The sequence below is a fragment of the Colletotrichum paranaense genome, assembly GCF_030867605.1.
Source record: "Colletotrichum paranaense strain IMI 384185 chromosome Unknown Scaffold_5.1, whole genome shotgun sequence".
Lineage (NCBI taxonomy): Eukaryota > Fungi > Ascomycota > Sordariomycetes > Glomerellales > Glomerellaceae > Colletotrichum > Colletotrichum paranaense.
Window position 1 is genome coordinate 1488590 of NW_026848963.1, and position 15856 is coordinate 1504445.

At 52.6% G+C, this 15856-nt stretch overlaps 7 protein-coding genes across 7 annotated transcripts; 4 read left to right on the forward strand and 3 right to left on the reverse strand.

Annotated features, from left to right (window-relative positions):
• Positions 1-216: 216 nt before the first annotated feature.
• CPAR01_06847 (uncharacterized protein) lies at positions 217-2602 on the forward strand (the record flags this gene model as incomplete). The annotated part of the gene is made up of 5 exons (XM_060491118.1): positions 217-391; positions 485-1004; positions 1052-1479; positions 1534-2119; positions 2179-2602. Coding segments are annotated over 5 exons (2133 nt in total), but the record flags the coding sequence as incomplete, so codon positions are not given.
• Positions 2603-3277: 675 nt separating this feature from the next.
• On the forward strand, positions 3278-4741 carry CPAR01_06848 (uncharacterized protein; the record flags this gene model as incomplete). The annotated part of the gene is made up of 6 exons (XM_060491119.1): positions 3278-3338; positions 3395-3607; positions 3661-3778; positions 3839-4099; positions 4158-4333; positions 4392-4741. 6 exons carry the CDS (start codon positions 3278-3280, stop codon positions 4739-4741), a joined length of 1179 nt encoding a protein of 392 aa, XP_060349993.1.
• A 507-nt stretch (positions 4742-5248) lies between these two features.
• CPAR01_06849 (uncharacterized protein) lies at positions 5249-7854 on the reverse strand (the record flags this gene model as incomplete). The annotated part of the gene is made up of 6 exons (XM_060491120.1): positions 5249-5749; positions 5811-5884; positions 5936-6941; positions 6995-7208; positions 7261-7724; positions 7792-7854. The coding sequence occupies 6 exons, from the start codon at positions 7852-7854 to the stop codon at positions 5249-5251; spliced, it is 2322 nt and encodes a 773-aa protein (XP_060349994.1).
• A 522-nt stretch (positions 7855-8376) lies between these two features.
• CPAR01_06850 (elongation factor 1-gamma) lies at positions 8377-9276 on the reverse strand (the record flags this gene model as incomplete). The annotated part of the gene is made up of 3 exons (XM_060491121.1): positions 8377-8915; positions 8972-9132; positions 9200-9276. The coding sequence occupies 3 exons, from the start codon at positions 9274-9276 to the stop codon at positions 8377-8379; spliced, it is 777 nt and encodes a 258-aa protein (XP_060349995.1).
• Positions 9277-9833: 557 nt separating this feature from the next.
• Positions 9834-10905, forward strand: CPAR01_06851 (6-phosphogluconate dehydrogenase; the record flags this gene model as incomplete). The annotated part of the gene is made up of 3 exons (XM_060491122.1): positions 9834-10046; positions 10110-10281; positions 10322-10905. The coding sequence occupies 3 exons, from the start codon at positions 9834-9836 to the stop codon at positions 10903-10905; spliced, it is 969 nt and encodes a 322-aa protein (XP_060349996.1).
• Positions 10906-11329: 424 nt separating this feature from the next.
• Positions 11330-12469, reverse strand: CPAR01_06852 (uncharacterized protein; the record flags this gene model as incomplete). Its single annotated transcript, XM_060491123.1, has 1 exon — positions 11330-12469. The coding sequence occupies one exon, from the start codon at positions 12467-12469 to the stop codon at positions 11330-11332; it is 1140 nt and encodes a 379-aa protein (XP_060349997.1).
• Positions 12470-13638: 1169 nt separating this feature from the next.
• Positions 13639-15430, forward strand: CPAR01_06853 (uncharacterized protein; the record flags this gene model as incomplete). Its single annotated transcript, XM_060491124.1, has 6 exons — positions 13639-13764; positions 13820-13867; positions 13923-14077; positions 14161-14383; positions 14441-15185; positions 15243-15430. 6 exons carry the CDS (start codon positions 13639-13641, stop codon positions 15428-15430), a joined length of 1485 nt encoding a protein of 494 aa, XP_060349998.1.
• Positions 15431-15856: the final 426 nt, after the last annotated feature.

Sequence of the window (15856 nt, forward strand, 5' to 3'; positions counted from 1 at the left end):
CTCATGATTACCACTCATCTTCAGTTCTGACTTTAGCTATTCCCGTCGACCCCTCACACGTCTGCAAGTAACGAAGGGCGACATTGGAATGGTGGTGGCATAGGACCGTCGCCGTCTATTGCCGTACCCCGCGTGCCACTTTGTGACCCCGCCATCCATAGTCGTCTATAGCCGGTCATCGGCCGTCTAAAACCGTCTCTGGGCCCCCGCAGCACTCGTACGAGCAACCCCAGGATCGCACATCTGCCACCCCATCTCTTCCCCGGACGGGACCTAAGCCATGACGAAAGCTACTGGAGTCAGACAATACCGAGCATGCGTGAGATGCCGCGCTCGAAAGACGCGGTGCGACTTGTGGGTCACTTTCCTTACAGCAGTTACAACGCGTTCTGTTTGAGCCATCTCGAGAAGGGCATCATTCCTTAGAACCTTGTTCAAGCCCAACATTGTTCTCATTCTTGGCTTCCCTTGGGCTAATAAGAAGTAATAAATAGTATTGGAGACAGCGGGAAGCCGCCATGCGCAAAATGCGTCCGCGAGGGAGCCGAATGCTCACTCGCTGGCTCTCGGCGCGGGGGTGACTTCTCACAGTACCGGGGCAGCAAAAGACAACGACGAGACAGTGATATTCATCCAGCAATCTCAACAACACCAACGGCATCCTTCGCTGCTCCAGAGTCCGTGGCAGAAACTCCGAGAGTCCGGGAAGAGCCGTTGCATCGATCCCTTCAGAACCCCTCAGATGCGCTACTCATACTCGCCCGAGCAGCCGAGGATGAAGAAGGTGACGGGCCTCCCTTGGACAACCCTGCCGACTCGACTCCCGGCAACGCATCTTCAGCCCTAGGCTCGATACTTTCACCGGTTCAACAGACTCGCCAAGATCCGTTGTTGCCATTCGGCTCTCCGGTAAATCCAGCAACTATCGAGCGAGATATTGGGGAGTACCCACCAGTCAAGAATGGCGCTTTGGATGCGCCTCTTCTACACCATCTTTTACAACAGTGAGTTGAAATTGCTTGTCTCGCATGAGCATCGCTGACATGTGTAGCTATGCAACTAATTACCATCCCTACTTCCCGATAGTGCCATCCAACGTTGTCCTCCCGCAATACCTTCACGAGACGATAAAACACGAGTCTTTTCTCCTCACGGCGGCCCTCGTAGTGGCTTCGCGAGATCGATCAGATTTGGCAGAGCTACACCAATCAATATGGGCCCATATGCGACACCTGATACTCGATGTTGTGCTAGGAATGTCCACGATCCGCAGCGTCGGCTGCGTAGAGGGTCTCTTATTGCTGGGAGAGTGGACGCCCCTCACCCTCGGGCAGAATGATGATGGAGGTGAAGGGGCTGCTTGGTCTATAGTCGGCTTGGGCGTTCGGCTTGCGTATCTGCTACGGTTGGAAGAGAGCTCGTTTCGGGCAGACAAAGAGGCTGACCCTGCGATGCTTAGAAGGCGTCTTGCGTGGACGTGTTAGTACTCACCTCGGGAGACTAGAGACGCTCTGCTTACAAGCTTTTGTTCAGTTACCTACCTTTCCGACCGACAGATATCTATCCGCATGGGCCAGGCTTTCTGGTCCCGTGGCCCTGCGTTGTCAGCTCGGTTCACCGCGGAGGACTTCCCCTCCCTTCAGCCTCAATATGCATCCGGAGACGACTTTGCGTCCCTGCTTCAAGCGCAGGTTGAGCTCACTACTCTCTTCGGCAACGCCCATGACATCCTATTTGCTTCCAAGCAACGGACTGCTGAGCTCATGGTTCGTGGGGACTACACCAAGTACATTGATGATGCCAGTCGCGCTATCGTTGCCTGGGATTTGGTTTGGACTCAATTGACGGCTCCCTCCCACCTCAAGTGCTGTTTAAGAATGATGGAAAAGTACCTACGTCTCTACGTGAACGCATTTGCTTTTCAAGCTGTCCTCTACAGAGCATCGTTGTCTGGAATGGACGTGGCGAGAGTCTCGTGTTTTCCCCACTCTGCCATGGCAAGCCCGGATGCACGAATGGTTTATGAGGCTGTTGATGCTGCAGAGGCACTGCTCAGGATTGCAATTGAAGACATTGATCCGGAGAGACACCTGCGATACATGCCAGCTCGGTTTTACCTGTAAGTGCAGAACCGCCAGCCTCTCCAGCTCCAAGGTCGAAACTGACTTGTGAGATCAGATACGAGATCCACTCAGCTGTGTTTCTCTATAAAGCCCATGCCGCCGGCGCGATTTCGTCTGGGAAGCACGCCCAGACTGCCAGCCTGATGCGGCGATTTGTAGGAGTTCTAGAAACTGCAGCGACCGATACCGACCATATTGCGTCCAAGTACGCGAAGCTTCTCAATGGCTTGTGGTTTCATAAAGGAGGAGCCAGAGGTGATGCCACCAGAAGTCGGGGCTCAGAGGAAAGGGTGCAATCCGATGAGGTTGATGATGTGAGCGCCTTCAATCGAGTCGATGATGATGATGAGAACGACGATGACACAAGTCATCTGCCATCCTTTGACGAGATTGGTCTCCAGCCATTGGACTGGATTGAGTCGGTTGAAGGGCTGTTCTCCATGCCCGCCGCTTTTCCGTGGGACCAGTCGATATACTGAGAGTATGTTACCTTGACTACTCCAGGAAGTTGACGACAAATCCCGGGCCACGAAAGGCATCCGAGGCAACGAGTATGTTGTATGACAGTTTATCATTGGCCTCTCTTGACTGAGTCGTGTGATGCAACACTATTCCGACGCCACGTTGAATCCCTGCGTGGAGCTCCTCTTCCCCGCGCTACGTGGGAGGAGCTCCACGTCCACTTTCTCCACTGCCTCGTAAACCGCAAGCGATGCGGACGAGGCTACTGCAAGTGATCGGCAATCTCTAGGGCAGCTCCTCTTGATTTTGTCTTGGTTGACCTGACCCGTCAGCTAGGATTGTTAATGCCGCCACAAGCTCCACGTCTGGTTGAGCATCGAGTTTGAGGACATGGAGGGTGGTGTCTGTGGACGAACATCCCGCGGAGCATCGTTCCACGTCCTCCCAGCTCATTTGGAACGTATCTTACTGTCAACATCTTTGTCAATATTTGGTTGTTCTAGCAGACAGGGACAAGAGTTGGGTTCATATAATATCCTCAATTTCAACTGAGTTTAGTCCAAGTATACTCCAACAACAACAACAACAACAACAACAACATCCAGCAAACAGAACTAAAAAGACACAATAATATCGGTCTCCATTCCTTCAACGCTTCGTATAACTTTGAGACCAACTGAAAATTGCCCAGCATGGTCGCCGATATCAACCAACTCCCGCCGTACAGCCCGCCCCCGCCAACACAAGAGGACCGTAAGTTGCGCCCAACCAATGCATGTAAGAGCATGAGCTGACCTGTCCCGGCATAGTTGACTACGTCGACCTTGTCAACATTGATCTTTCAAAATTCGATACTCCTGAGGGCCGCCAACAGCTCGCCAAAGACCTCTACGAGGCCGCTACCGGCTATGGCTTCCTTTACCTGACAAACCACGGCATCTCCAATGAGACCTACGAACGCCAAATGCGCATCGCCAATGCGGCCATGACGCTCAAGCCTGAAGAGAAGGCTCCCTATGAAGGTACATACTCCATCACCACCGTCCCTAAAGAACCATGCTAATCTCGATCAAAGTAACTCCCGAAGAAGATGCTCGTGGACTTTACGCCGGATACAAGCCTGCAGGGCCCCTTGGTCACAAGGGTGGCTTCCCCAAGGCCCTGGACCACTACAACATGCTTGTCCATGATCCGTCAGTGATTTCCTGCACGTCGAGAAGCTAGACTGTGTACATGTACTGACCCGTCACCAGCAAGGACCGCCCCCATCCCGAGATCATCCGTCCGTTCATGGATGAGACGTACGAGGTCATGAGCTACATTCGAACCAACATCTTGGTCAAGCTGCTGAAGCTTGTGTCCATGGTTCTTGAAGTTCCCGAGGAGAAGGTCCTCTCCACACACGCCCCTGGTGGATCCAAGACGGAATACCTGAGATATATGATGTGCGAACCTCGATCAAAGGAGGAGAGTGAAAAATACCGTGATATCTTCCTTGCTGGACACACCGATTGGTAAGCTGTACCCATTACCGCCCCATCTGATGGGAAGCAGCCCTAATACCATGTCTAGGGGCACTTGGACATTCCTTTTCTCCCAGCCCGTCGCCGCACTGCAAGTTCTTTGCCACGAGACTGGCAGATACCGTCACGTCCGTCACGTTCCGCACGGAATCGTTGTCAACTTTGGCGAGGCCCTCGAGCGCCTCACCGGCGGCCTCTTCAAGGCTACAATCCACAGAGTCATCCGTAAGAAAACACCACAAACACACTATGCAATGTTCCAAAGCTAATACAAGCAAAACAGAGCCGCCCATGGACCAGCGCCACCTCCGCCGTATCGGCGTAATCTACTTCTCCCGCCCCGCCGACGAGCGCGAGCTCGTTCCCATCGAGGACTCGCCTCTCCTTCAGCGCATGGGCACCGACAAGCCCATCGACGAGCGCATCTTCTGCATGGCCGATTACCTCGACGCGAGAAAGCACGGATGGAAGCGCTACGACTTTGACATTGACCGCCCTCGTGAGGAGGGTGTTCACCAGGACCCCTTTGATGGCGAGTACACCGACCCCGAGGGCCACAAGTCGCTTGGAAAGTTTGATAATGTCCCACGTCTGCAGTATAGCTTGCCTACTGTCAAGACTGGCACTGCTTGAAGGAGGATGTTGAGCGTTGTTGTTAGGAGATGGGCTGTATAGTGTCTTGATCTTTTTTAAATGGGTTGGCGCACATTCTTGCACTGAATTGAAATGAATTATTATTCAAAACTCTAGGATCTCGCGTGATGAAGTTCTTAAATGATGTTGCGCAGGGGTACGCGGATCGTGGTCCGTAACTTGAAGTCTGGAAATTTCGCGCTCAGGTTACTTCCCTAAGCATACTGGCCAGTCGAACGTAATTTCAAACCTCAATAGATGAGTGGAAGTAAGAACAATTCCTTGTATGACTATCAATAAGTCTCTCTGTGCTGGATTATCGCAGTCTGATCCTCCCAAGGAAAAGGCACGCCTGCTTCAATCAGGTAAGATGGTATGCGAAGTCAAATTCATCACTTAGTAACTTATTCGATGCCGAGGATCGAGCATGGACAAGCGAAATAGGTCGGAGCCAATATTTTTCCGGTTTCTGCTACATAAAGCGTCGACGGCATCAAAGTCATTACTTCATTCACTAAGTGGTGCTGCATACGCTTCCCTCGCCTTGGAAAGGCTCTCCTCCATAACCGTAGACACCCACTTCCCAACCGGCCAAGTCGTGCGCTTGTTGAAGTTGGCAACGATCCATTCCAGGAACCGCACCTCACTCCGTGCAAGGTCAACAGGCCTGTCATCCAACATAGCCAGCGCAGCCGCCGCATTTTCGACATCATCGTCTCCGGCATTCCCGACACAGGCCATGATGGCATCCAGAACAAAGCGACTGGGGTTAGAGCGGCTGTTGGCATTGTTCCCCATTCCCATGCCCAGTCCCATACCCATCCCACCATGCCCAGTCATATCGCCGACGCTGCTGCGCTGAGCCGCGGGCATTGTGAGACGTACGAGGCGCCAGCCTACGAGGCAGATCTTGAAGCCGAGCAGTGTGATGAAGGGATTTTCGAGAGAAGGCGGTGCGGTCGACTTTATAGGGTTTAACAGATCGAGGGCCATTTCGAGATCGTTGAGCTGCAAGGGGAACCATTGTGAGTAAACGCGCAGCAGGAAAAATGGGTATAATGTCTCCTACTATTCTAAAAACATCCCTGTCTTCGTAAATATCTCGCTTGTCCTTGGAGCGTGGTGTTGCAAGGTGGCCGGCGGCTACCCAAAGTTAATCACATATCATAGATCAACTGCAGAAACGAAACTTACTAGCTATTGCCAGAGGAAGGTTAGACTCAACAACACCGCTCACCAAGAGCGAGTCCGGGTGTGATAAAGTTATGGATGTGTAGTACCATAGTATCCAAAACGTGTGCCATAGCGGAGTCTGATCCGAGCCGTCTGGAAGGACGTCCATGCGCCCAAAGTCAAAGAAACTGAAGACGGGCTTCTGGTTACGCGGTACCAACTCGGCAATCCCTTTCAGTGCCTGCGATATCTGTGCGTGCTGCTTGTCTGTCAAGATGGAAAGGGCTCGGCGCTGTGCTTTGGGCCGTTCCAGTAGACAACTAGCATGCGTGAGTTCGCGGGCCATCATCTGGAGCTGAGTGACAAGGATGACGGCGGCAAAAGGCGAAGCCCATAGAAGCCTAAGTTTCTTGGGCTGCCGTTTCCCTCCGCCATTGTCCTTGTCGTCCCCGCGTCCTGAATGCAGGAGCGTCTGCGAAGCTTCATAAAAGAAGCCTTGCGACGGGGGTGTCTCGTGTGAATAGGCATTGTCGTCGGGCTCGTCAAAGGATTTGAATCGTTGCCGGCGGCGCTCGTACCAATCTCTGTCGGAGCGGGCGAGCCAGATATCCTCGCAACAGGGCAAATCGTACTTGATCTCGAGCGAGGAGAGCATGGGTCTGAGGTTGCAGAGGATGGCGAGTTGCGAATCGAGAAGGTAGAGCATGTAGACACATCGTTTCTTGGATTCCTTCTTGATGAAGTCCTGCCATTGATCACTGAGCGCTTCGGCGCTGACCGGTTCGTTGATATCGTCTTCGTCGCCCTCCTCGCCATATCCACTGTCTTCACCACAGCTGGTAGACAGAGACTCTAGGGAACTGTCTTGGGACATCTGGAGAAGCCGTATCGCGTCAATTAGGTCCCGGTGAATGCGCTGAGCTTTGAGAAAATTCGTGTCGTTGCCGCCGTAGATGCCGAGGAACTCAAGGAGGAGAAAAGTTTGAAGAACCCATATTTCTTGGTATCGTGATCGGTTCTGCTCGACCTATGCATTCTGTCAGCCCGGCTTAGAGGGTAACAACAGTTTGGCATACTAACATATTGTTGTAGTGCAGATAGAGTAGACTCGAACACGGCCTTCCGAGCGGCCTCGTCGAACGGAGACTCGCAGTAGAGGCTTCCGACAGCGGTGATTACGTTCAACAAAGGAACTTGTGTCGATACGATATGGAATGATCCCTCGTGTAAAATGGGAAAGTTCCGGTGGAACCCATCGAAGAAAGCCTCGACGCATCGAATCTCGCTGGATATTCTGTGGGCGTAGCGTTAGTGCCAGACGAAGCTTGAGCTGTTCGCAAACTTACGCTGAAGATGGAGGCTCATAGGTCTGGGTGTGCTGCTGCATTGGCTCTGCTACTTCATTCTGAGCTGGCGGTGGGTGTGTCAATAAGACGTCCATCCAAGCGGTCGTGCTGGGCGAGTCGATATGTGGTGTATTAATGGCTGGAGGAGGAGGAGGTGCCGTCTTGGGTGGTGAAGCTTGGGAGGAGACATGGCAGTTTTCTACATGTCGTTTCCTCAGATCGCTATCATTGTTGTCAGCAAACCTGATCTGGAATGCTAGCAAAGTACTGGCTGCTGGGTTATGAAGCTGAGCAGGATCGCGATGGCTGGGCCGTACCTCCGCGCGAATCGTGCGCTGCACTGGTTGCATGGGAAACATGGCGCATTCCTGCCTCTGTGATCTTGACGGAGGTGAGCTTCTCATGCTGCGCTTTCGACAAAGATGGGCTGGCTCACGCGTATTTACATGGCGCTTGAGGTTCTCCTATGCGATGGAGCTGTCGTGTTAGTGACGACTAACAGCAGAGCACGATGCCAGAGGGTTTGCATACCTGACGGGTAAACCCCTTCTTACATGTGGCGCACTTGAAAGGACGAGGAAGACTTTCATCCATCGTGGAAAAGAAGAGAATATCGTGTTTGTTTGTTGGAGAATGCGAACGTGGACATCGCCATGGATTCTTGCCAAAGTCTGGGGGAAGAGGACGGCACCGAGGGGAACTTCACGGAATGGAAGTGGACGAGGACCCCTCGGAGGTACGTACCGAGTGGACGCCGGCGGCGACGGATAAGTAGATAAGATACATATTTCTCGATTGGGTTAAGCCTGTCCACCCACGTGACAGATAAGGTACCTCACTCATGTGGACAATTTGATTAGCTAAGTCAAACTCGCTACTATCCGCCTCCGCGCAGCCAATCAGGTCACCTCAATTGGCGATTCGGGCATCGATAACCGGCCCCGCTATTTCTCGGAAGCGGAGAACTCCCCGCTTCACCAGCTCCGGGTCCCCCCTTCAAACGCGTCTCTCTATCTTCCTCTGCCCCTCGCTGCCCCTCGCTGCCCCTCGGATATCGATTGGATTGCCGGGCCTGGACCCCTACAGTTTGTCACGTCTGAGTCGTTTTGTCCACCTTCAGATCGGCTTGCCTCCGGGCACGTCCAGCACGTACGGCTCGCCGTCAATCTTCTTCCAAATGTCATCGCTCTTGATGCGCCAGTACCACGCGTGGATGGCGGGGTGCTTTTCCGTCCACTCCTTGGCAAACACCTGCGACAATTTGTTATTAGCATTCGCAGTGACACTCTCCGAAGTCGGGTGAAGGACGTTGGTTTCCCGGGAATCTCTCCTCTGCAGCCAGAGGCGGGCACTCACAAATTGGTATCCTCTAGCAATGGCAGCAATCACAAACAGATCGGCTATCGTGAGCTCATCGCCAACGAGGAACTTCTTGTCCGTCAATGCCTTCTCCACCACACTGACCATTCCCTCACTGTTCTTCTCGGCCGCGGCAAGAATCTCTGGTGATGAAGGTGCCTTGCCGATAACCGGGTTAATCCACGCCATAATGGGAGGTAGAAGCTCGCTGTTTGCGAATGAGGCCCACTTCAGGATCGTGGCCTCCTCCTCGAGGGTGGAGCCGAGCAACTTGGTCTTGGGGTCCTGCTTCGCGACTGGCACACAATGTCAGCTTCCCAGCAAAAGCACCAGGGCAGTATCCTATGCTCACGGTAGATGGAAACAGGAATGCACTCGAATAATGTGAAGCCGTTGGGGCGCTCGAGGGCAGGCACCTTGCCCGGAGGGAACTTTGAGAGGTAATCTTCGCCAACGCCGCCCTTGCTAGCGTCCACCTTGATCGGCCATGCCTCGACGAACTCGATATCAAGCCTGGTAGTGACACCATGGTTAGCATCCGCGCATCGCGAATCTGGCTGATATTGCGTCAAGAACTCACTTGTTGTACTCTGCGATGTAGAGACACTGAGTGGCGCGAGGCGCCTTGGGGTACCAGTAAAGCTTTCCGAAAGACATGTTGCAAGATTGAGCCTTTGCAGTATTTGTGACACAAGAATAATGGTGTGAGGGCAGAGTTGGGAATGACGACAGCAACAGTGCTGAACAAGCAATTTCCAGCTCGGTATCTGGTTAATAAAACCAACAACTTGCCAACGCGGCAAGTTGACCGAGTCCATCTCCATTGTTTATGACGCAAGCTGCGACTCATACCGCATTCTCAACTCCACGATATCTGCGTCTATCATAGCCATCACGACGTGGAGCTCAAAACGAAAGACCCCTTCTCCACGTGGAGCACACCTTGGGGTAGCATGGTGCTAGGTCATCGCACCCACAAAAAACCGTCTGTGAGATCTGCAGGGACCGGGACCTCAACCGGCCAGTCACTTCGGAGGCGTCGCCCGGTGCTTCGGGCCTCGGCCGCCGCTATCGGCAAACTGGCCAAGTGTTTATCAACACAAATCGTCTGCAATAGCCACGAAGAGTCGGGCGAGGTGTTTGAGAGATATTCATGAATTCACATAGAGTCGGAGAGTATCGCGCGACTTGCATCAATCACTCAAATCTTCACAATGGCGCAAAAACAAGTGGGATGGGTTGGGCTTGGCTCAATGGGCATCGGCATGTCCACCAACCTGCAAAAGTTTCTCTCTTCATCCGGAGCACCAAACTTGATTTACACCAACCGGACATTATCACGCGGCGATTCCCTCAAGGAGTTGGGTGCCATTCCCGCAGAGACTGTTTCGGAGGTAGCTAAGAAGTCTGAGATCATCTTCTCTTGTGTAAGTGTAGTCTCTCTCCCGAGAACGCCCTATGCGATTGATTGTTCTGACGAATCCATCAAGGTGAGCAACGATGCCGTTCTCCAAGAGACAACGAATGAGATCATCAAGTCTGGAGATATCAAGAACAAGATATATGTCGACTGCTCAACCGTTCACCCCGATACTTCCGCCGCTGTTTCGAAACAAATCACCGAGGCCGGGGGCCAGTTTGTTGCTGGCAAGTTCACTTACGGTCGTTGTTTAGACGATTATTTCAATCTAACGCTGGATAGCCCCCGTCTTCGGAGCCTCAGCAATGGCCGCCGCCGGCAAACTCATCTTCGTCACGGCCGGACCCGAATCCGCAACCTCAGCCATCTCTCTATACCTTAACGGCGTCATGGGACGCTCCGTCATCCCCATGGGCACAGATGTAACCAAGTCAAGCTTGCTCAAGATTGCCGGGAACATCGTAGTTGTCTCCTTCATGGAGGTCCTCTCCGAAGCCCACGTCTTTGCCGAGAAAACGGGCCTCGGCTCGCCGGTGCTGGAGAACATGATCTCGGACATGTTCGGCCCCGTTCTTGAGAGCTACAGCAAGCGCATTACCAGTGGTTCCTACGCTCCGCCACCTGATGGCAAGGCTGGGTTCGATGTGGCGCTGGCGATGAAGGATTTGAGGCATGCACTCACGTGTGCCAAGGATGCGGGAACGAAGCTGGAAACTAGCGAGGCTGCATTGAGGCATATGGAAAAGGCTAGAGAGTTTGAAGCAGTGAGGCCGTTGGATAGTAGTTCCATGTATGGTGCAGTGCGTCTGGAGGCTGGTCTCGACTTTTACTCTGATGCTTGCAAGGAAAGAGATGCAAAGAAGTAGATGCAACTACACGCCCAAATGATACCAAGACAACTCGAATCATGGAATAGTGGCTCATGTCCTTCGCTCAATACCTGAAATTGACTGCCAACTTCTTCCCACGCAAAAATCTGGCGATATAGGTGCCGCACAGCAAAAGAGTTGCGTCGAGGGGGAATCGAACCCCCGGCTCCCCGACGCTGCTTGATGGCAACGGAGAATTTTACCACTAAACCATCGACGCGGTTGAAGCTGGTGATGCTTCAAGTGGATTGGGATGCAGGAGCTGGATGCGGATTCATGAAGCGACTAGGATGGTGGTGGATCATTGTGGAGGGGGTTGATGGGGCCCGAGAATGGTGTCGATGAGCCTCACTTTCTCGGACACGGAAAACGGCTTATGTAGCGAAGAAAGTGGGCTTTGGACAAGAACAAGTCTTCTTATTCAGATTGTAACCTCTAGACCATGAAGGGACGGAAGTGCATGTTCTCCATGCGGCGAACCTACATCAGCCTCAGCCCCCGGTCCCTCCAACCTTGACCGGGCATGGTCAAAGTCTAATCTCTTATATCCATGCTTTCTTGCATGTAGATATCGTGTCATTGTGAAAGTTTTCTCGTCGAGGTGCTCATGGATTCCCAGCCTTCGAAGCAGGGGACTGTCGAGGGGTTGAAGTTGTTGGTCGTCCTTTGGCCTGGCAAAGTAGATGATGCCCAGTCTTTTCGCTCTTTCCTGATCTGGCGGCGGCTTGACAACTCTATGTACGGTAGCCCGGAAGAGTCCACCTGTCATAAGTTCCAAGGCCTCACCGACATTAACGATGAGGGCCCCAGGGACGTAGCGCACCCACTTCCAGTCACCGGATGGTGGCAGTATCTGCAACGATGAAACTGGCTGAGAAAAGAGGAATGTGAAGGAGCCCAGATCAGTGTGACCTCCCAGCCATAAGTCTCGGTATTGCGTCCCACTTTCTGCAGGGCGTGGATGATACAGCAGATATCGTAGGTACTCTGAGCATGGCTGTGTGGCAGACGCGTGTGTGGAAAGAAGGTGGCCTTCTGGCACCTCTAGTACTATCGCTACGAGTGCCAAAAGTTTAGGCAGTAAGTCTTGACGAAAGTAACTTATAAGTTTCTCGACTTGAGCAAGGTGCGAATGCAAAAGTCCGGGATGCTCATCGTCACGAGAATATGTAGTAGCCGGGAAATCGTAATGATCCAAGGTCTTATGAAACCCTTGCTTATGTTTCTGGCTTCCCGAAGGCTTAAACCCAATGTTTAGTCCCTTCTTTTCTTGTTCGGGTGTCGTTTCGAAGGGCCACTTCTCCTCTGGTGGGAGAGTAAGTAGGGCATGGGCTAGATCGACCTGGGAGGAGTAGAGTGCTTCCGGAACGCCATAGTTGGTGATAGATAGGAAGCCGTGGCGGGTGACTCCTTTCAAGAGACTCGCAGCTAGTTGTTGGCGGTGGTTGTTGTCGTCAAAATTTGAGAGATCGAGGTTGACAAGGTCAACATAATCGAGGTCTTCTTTGGTCGGAGAGCACTGAGTGAAGCTTGGAATATTACAATCGAACTCTGCTGTCATATCTCGAAGTGTAGTGCTTGGATATAGATGATATGTATAATTCAACTTAATTATCACAATGCGCCATCTCGCAGCCAAAATTTCAGAGAAGCAAGGACGCTTTTCTGCATTCTACTGACTCGGTGATTTTGTCTCTTCCCCATGATGATTGTCTTTCGACAGCTAAATCCAAAGTCTTGGCTCCAGCTCCTCTTTCCAAAACATCTTCCTCCAGTTTCTCTATCAGAGTGGTGCTGATGCACTTCGGCCTTCGGACGTGGACTGGTGTGGTGTTTATGACAGCTGAGGACAATGCTCCACACTAACACCCACCCTAACGAGACCTCTCAACAAGAGCCGAATTGACTCGAGACAAATCGCCTCGTTTGTATTAGCAACACCCCCAACATCATGACATCCGACGCAGCAGGGGCCGCGGCGAGATCTCCGGCCGTCGTATGCCGTACCCCGCGAATGCTGTGGATCTCAGGAGAGGTGGAGGCGAGCGGAATAGTCAGGGCGTCTGAAGGGATTCAGACTTGAAAGATACGGGCATGGCTTGACAACTATGAGGAGCTCCACCATTTAGCTTCGTCTGATCCTTGCAACACACCAACGCTTATCCCCCCTCCTTATCTCCCAGCTTGATTACTTGACATGGTAATTAGTCTCTCTCTAGTCTCTCTGCAACCATCCCGCTTGTGTGGACGAAGGTGGAGCATGCCCTGTCAACTCCTTGGGCGTACTTTCACGACTCGCTTGGGTTGTCCGGTGATGCCTATCTCTGGCGCGCGTTGCAACACCACGTAACTACGTCCGGGGGGCAATGAAGGGCGCCACACCTCTCAATGTCAACCAACAACTCCCAAATCCGGTTGTGAATAGCCGAGACGTGCCTTTCGTGAGGAGCATGAGGAGAGAGATAGACGGGTGCATTGAGTATAATACGCGATCACGCCACTACTCCTCGTCCGCCTCTGCTTGTTCCGACCGCAGCAGCCCCCTACTCATCTGCTCCGCCTCTCATCAATTCCCCGTTGCCCTTTGACAGCATTCTGCTCGTCAGCTCCACCTCGACGAAGCTGCACAACACTTTCTCAGTGACCAATTTCGGTTGGTTGTACGGCTTACGTGTTGCTGAGCCTGAGTTTCCTTCGTGCGAATTGCCTCGGCGACCGGCGAACTACACCATGGCGGGCGACACCGTGGCTACGAGCGTCCGCGAGGAGCCAGTTACCAATGCCAGTTGGCTGGACAAGTGGCGCTGGTACGAGCGTAATACCTCCAAGGAAGAGAAGGTGTTGTTGCGCAAGCTTGTAGGTCCACTGGGTCTGAATGCGGAATAATCACGCAGCTTCTAACAAGTGCTAGGATTTCATGATCTTGACCTTTGGTTGCCTCACTTTCTTCACAAAGGTGGTTTAAAGTTGCGACCTTGATAGGGTTGTGTAATGTTGACTGACTTTGTCAATAGTTCCTCGACCTCCAAGCCTTCCAAAATGCCTACGTCAGTGGAATGAAAGAGGATGTTGGCATGCAAGGCAATGACTTGCAATATACCACTGGTGTTTTCCAAGCAGGATACTGCGCTGCCATGATTCCCTCCAACATCATTCTCACTCGTGTTCGGTAAGTCTAATAGGCCCAGGAAAATAGTTGGATATTTATATGTTCGAAATTGAGCCCAAAGACTGACACGGACACCTTTGCAGGCCCAACATTCTTATCCCAGCGTTCGAGATCCTCTGGGGCATCCTGACTCTTCTCACGGCTTTCGTCAAAGATATCAAGCATGTCTATATCATCCGATTCTTCAGTGGTGTGTTTGAATGTGTGGCCTATCCTGGCGTCATCTACTGTATCGGATGTTGGTACAAGAGCACCGAGATCTCACGTCGGCTGAGTTTGTTCTACGTTGCGGGTCCTCTGGGAACTGTGAGTGCATCTCTGTTTCATACTTTCAACGCTGCATGGCTAACATGACACAATCAGATGTTTGCCGGCTACTTCCAGACCGCCTGCTACACCAACCTCAACGGCGTCAATGGCCTCGAGGGATGGCGCTGGCTCTTCATCGTCTGCGGCTGCATCACCCTCCCCGTAGCCATCCTCGGCGCCGTCGTCTTCCCCGCTCGACCCGATTCCAAGAACCCCTCGTGGCTCCTGACATCCGACCAAATCGCCCTTGCTCGCCGCCGCGTCTCCGAGGGTGGATCCGAGGCCCCCAAGGTCAAGTTCGACCGCAAGGCCATCACCGACGTCTTCAAGGGCTGGCACTGGTACGCCTTTGTCGGCTTGTACTTTGTCTTCAACCAGGCCATGATCACCAACGGACAGCCTTTCAACCTGTATCTCAAGGCGAACAACGATCGTTACTCCATCAGTCAGATTAACAACCTTCCCACCGGACAGTCTGCAATTTCTATTGTGGCGGCGTTGGTTGGATGCTACTGGGCTGATGCGACGGGTAAGCGCTGGCTGCCTTCCATCTGGATCTGCGGTTGGATGACTGTCGGTTCGATCTGCATGGCCGTGTGGAATATTCCCGAGGGACTCAAGTTCTTTGCCTTTTATGTTGCCGGGCTCGGCGGTGCGCTCAACCCGCTGTTCATGTCTTGGGCTTCCGAGGTCACATTCCGATCTGCTGAAGAGCGTGCTGTCGTCGTCGCTTCCATGAACGCAGTCGGCCAGGCTCTTCTCGCAGGCTTGAACATTGTGACATTCCCTACACCTCTAGGTAAGAAACGCGTTCCCCATTGAGTCATTGATAGGACGACTCCTGACAGAAAAATAGCCCCCAGATTCAAGTTCGGTTGGTTCTGGGTCATGGCCAACAACATCCTCCAGGCCGGCTTGGTGATGGGCATCATGGTCTTGCACAACCGCGAGAAGCGAGCCATGCAGGTCCTCGAGGGCCAGGCAGAGGACGTGGAGCAGATCAAAATCGCCAATGCCACCAAGGGCGATGATGAATCGGCTTGATTGAGGTAATCTGTGGCCTCAGTGCCGGGAATTTGACGGGGCAGATGGGACTGCTCAGCCCATTTTCCCTTCTTAACCCCCCTGTTTTTGATTTTCTGTCTAATTAGCTACTCGGAAGCGCGGCGTCCTGGAGTCTGTCAGTTGGGGGGCTTCATGATACCCTGTGCCACACCGAGAACCAGCCGCCGGTTGGGGGCTGTGGCTACGATTTTTGGATTTGATGCTTGTGGAATTTTTTGACGGAATGAAATTTGTAGGAATATGACACTCGTTTGTGCATTTCTTTTCGATCACGTTGTATTAATATCAACTGGGAGCCCGTGATATCTTCATGCACTGAACGATCCAGATCTAGGTATATCCTTTACCTCTCAGGATCGTGCAGCCTAGATCAAACTGCCCCAAAGTCGGACTAAGAGATCACAT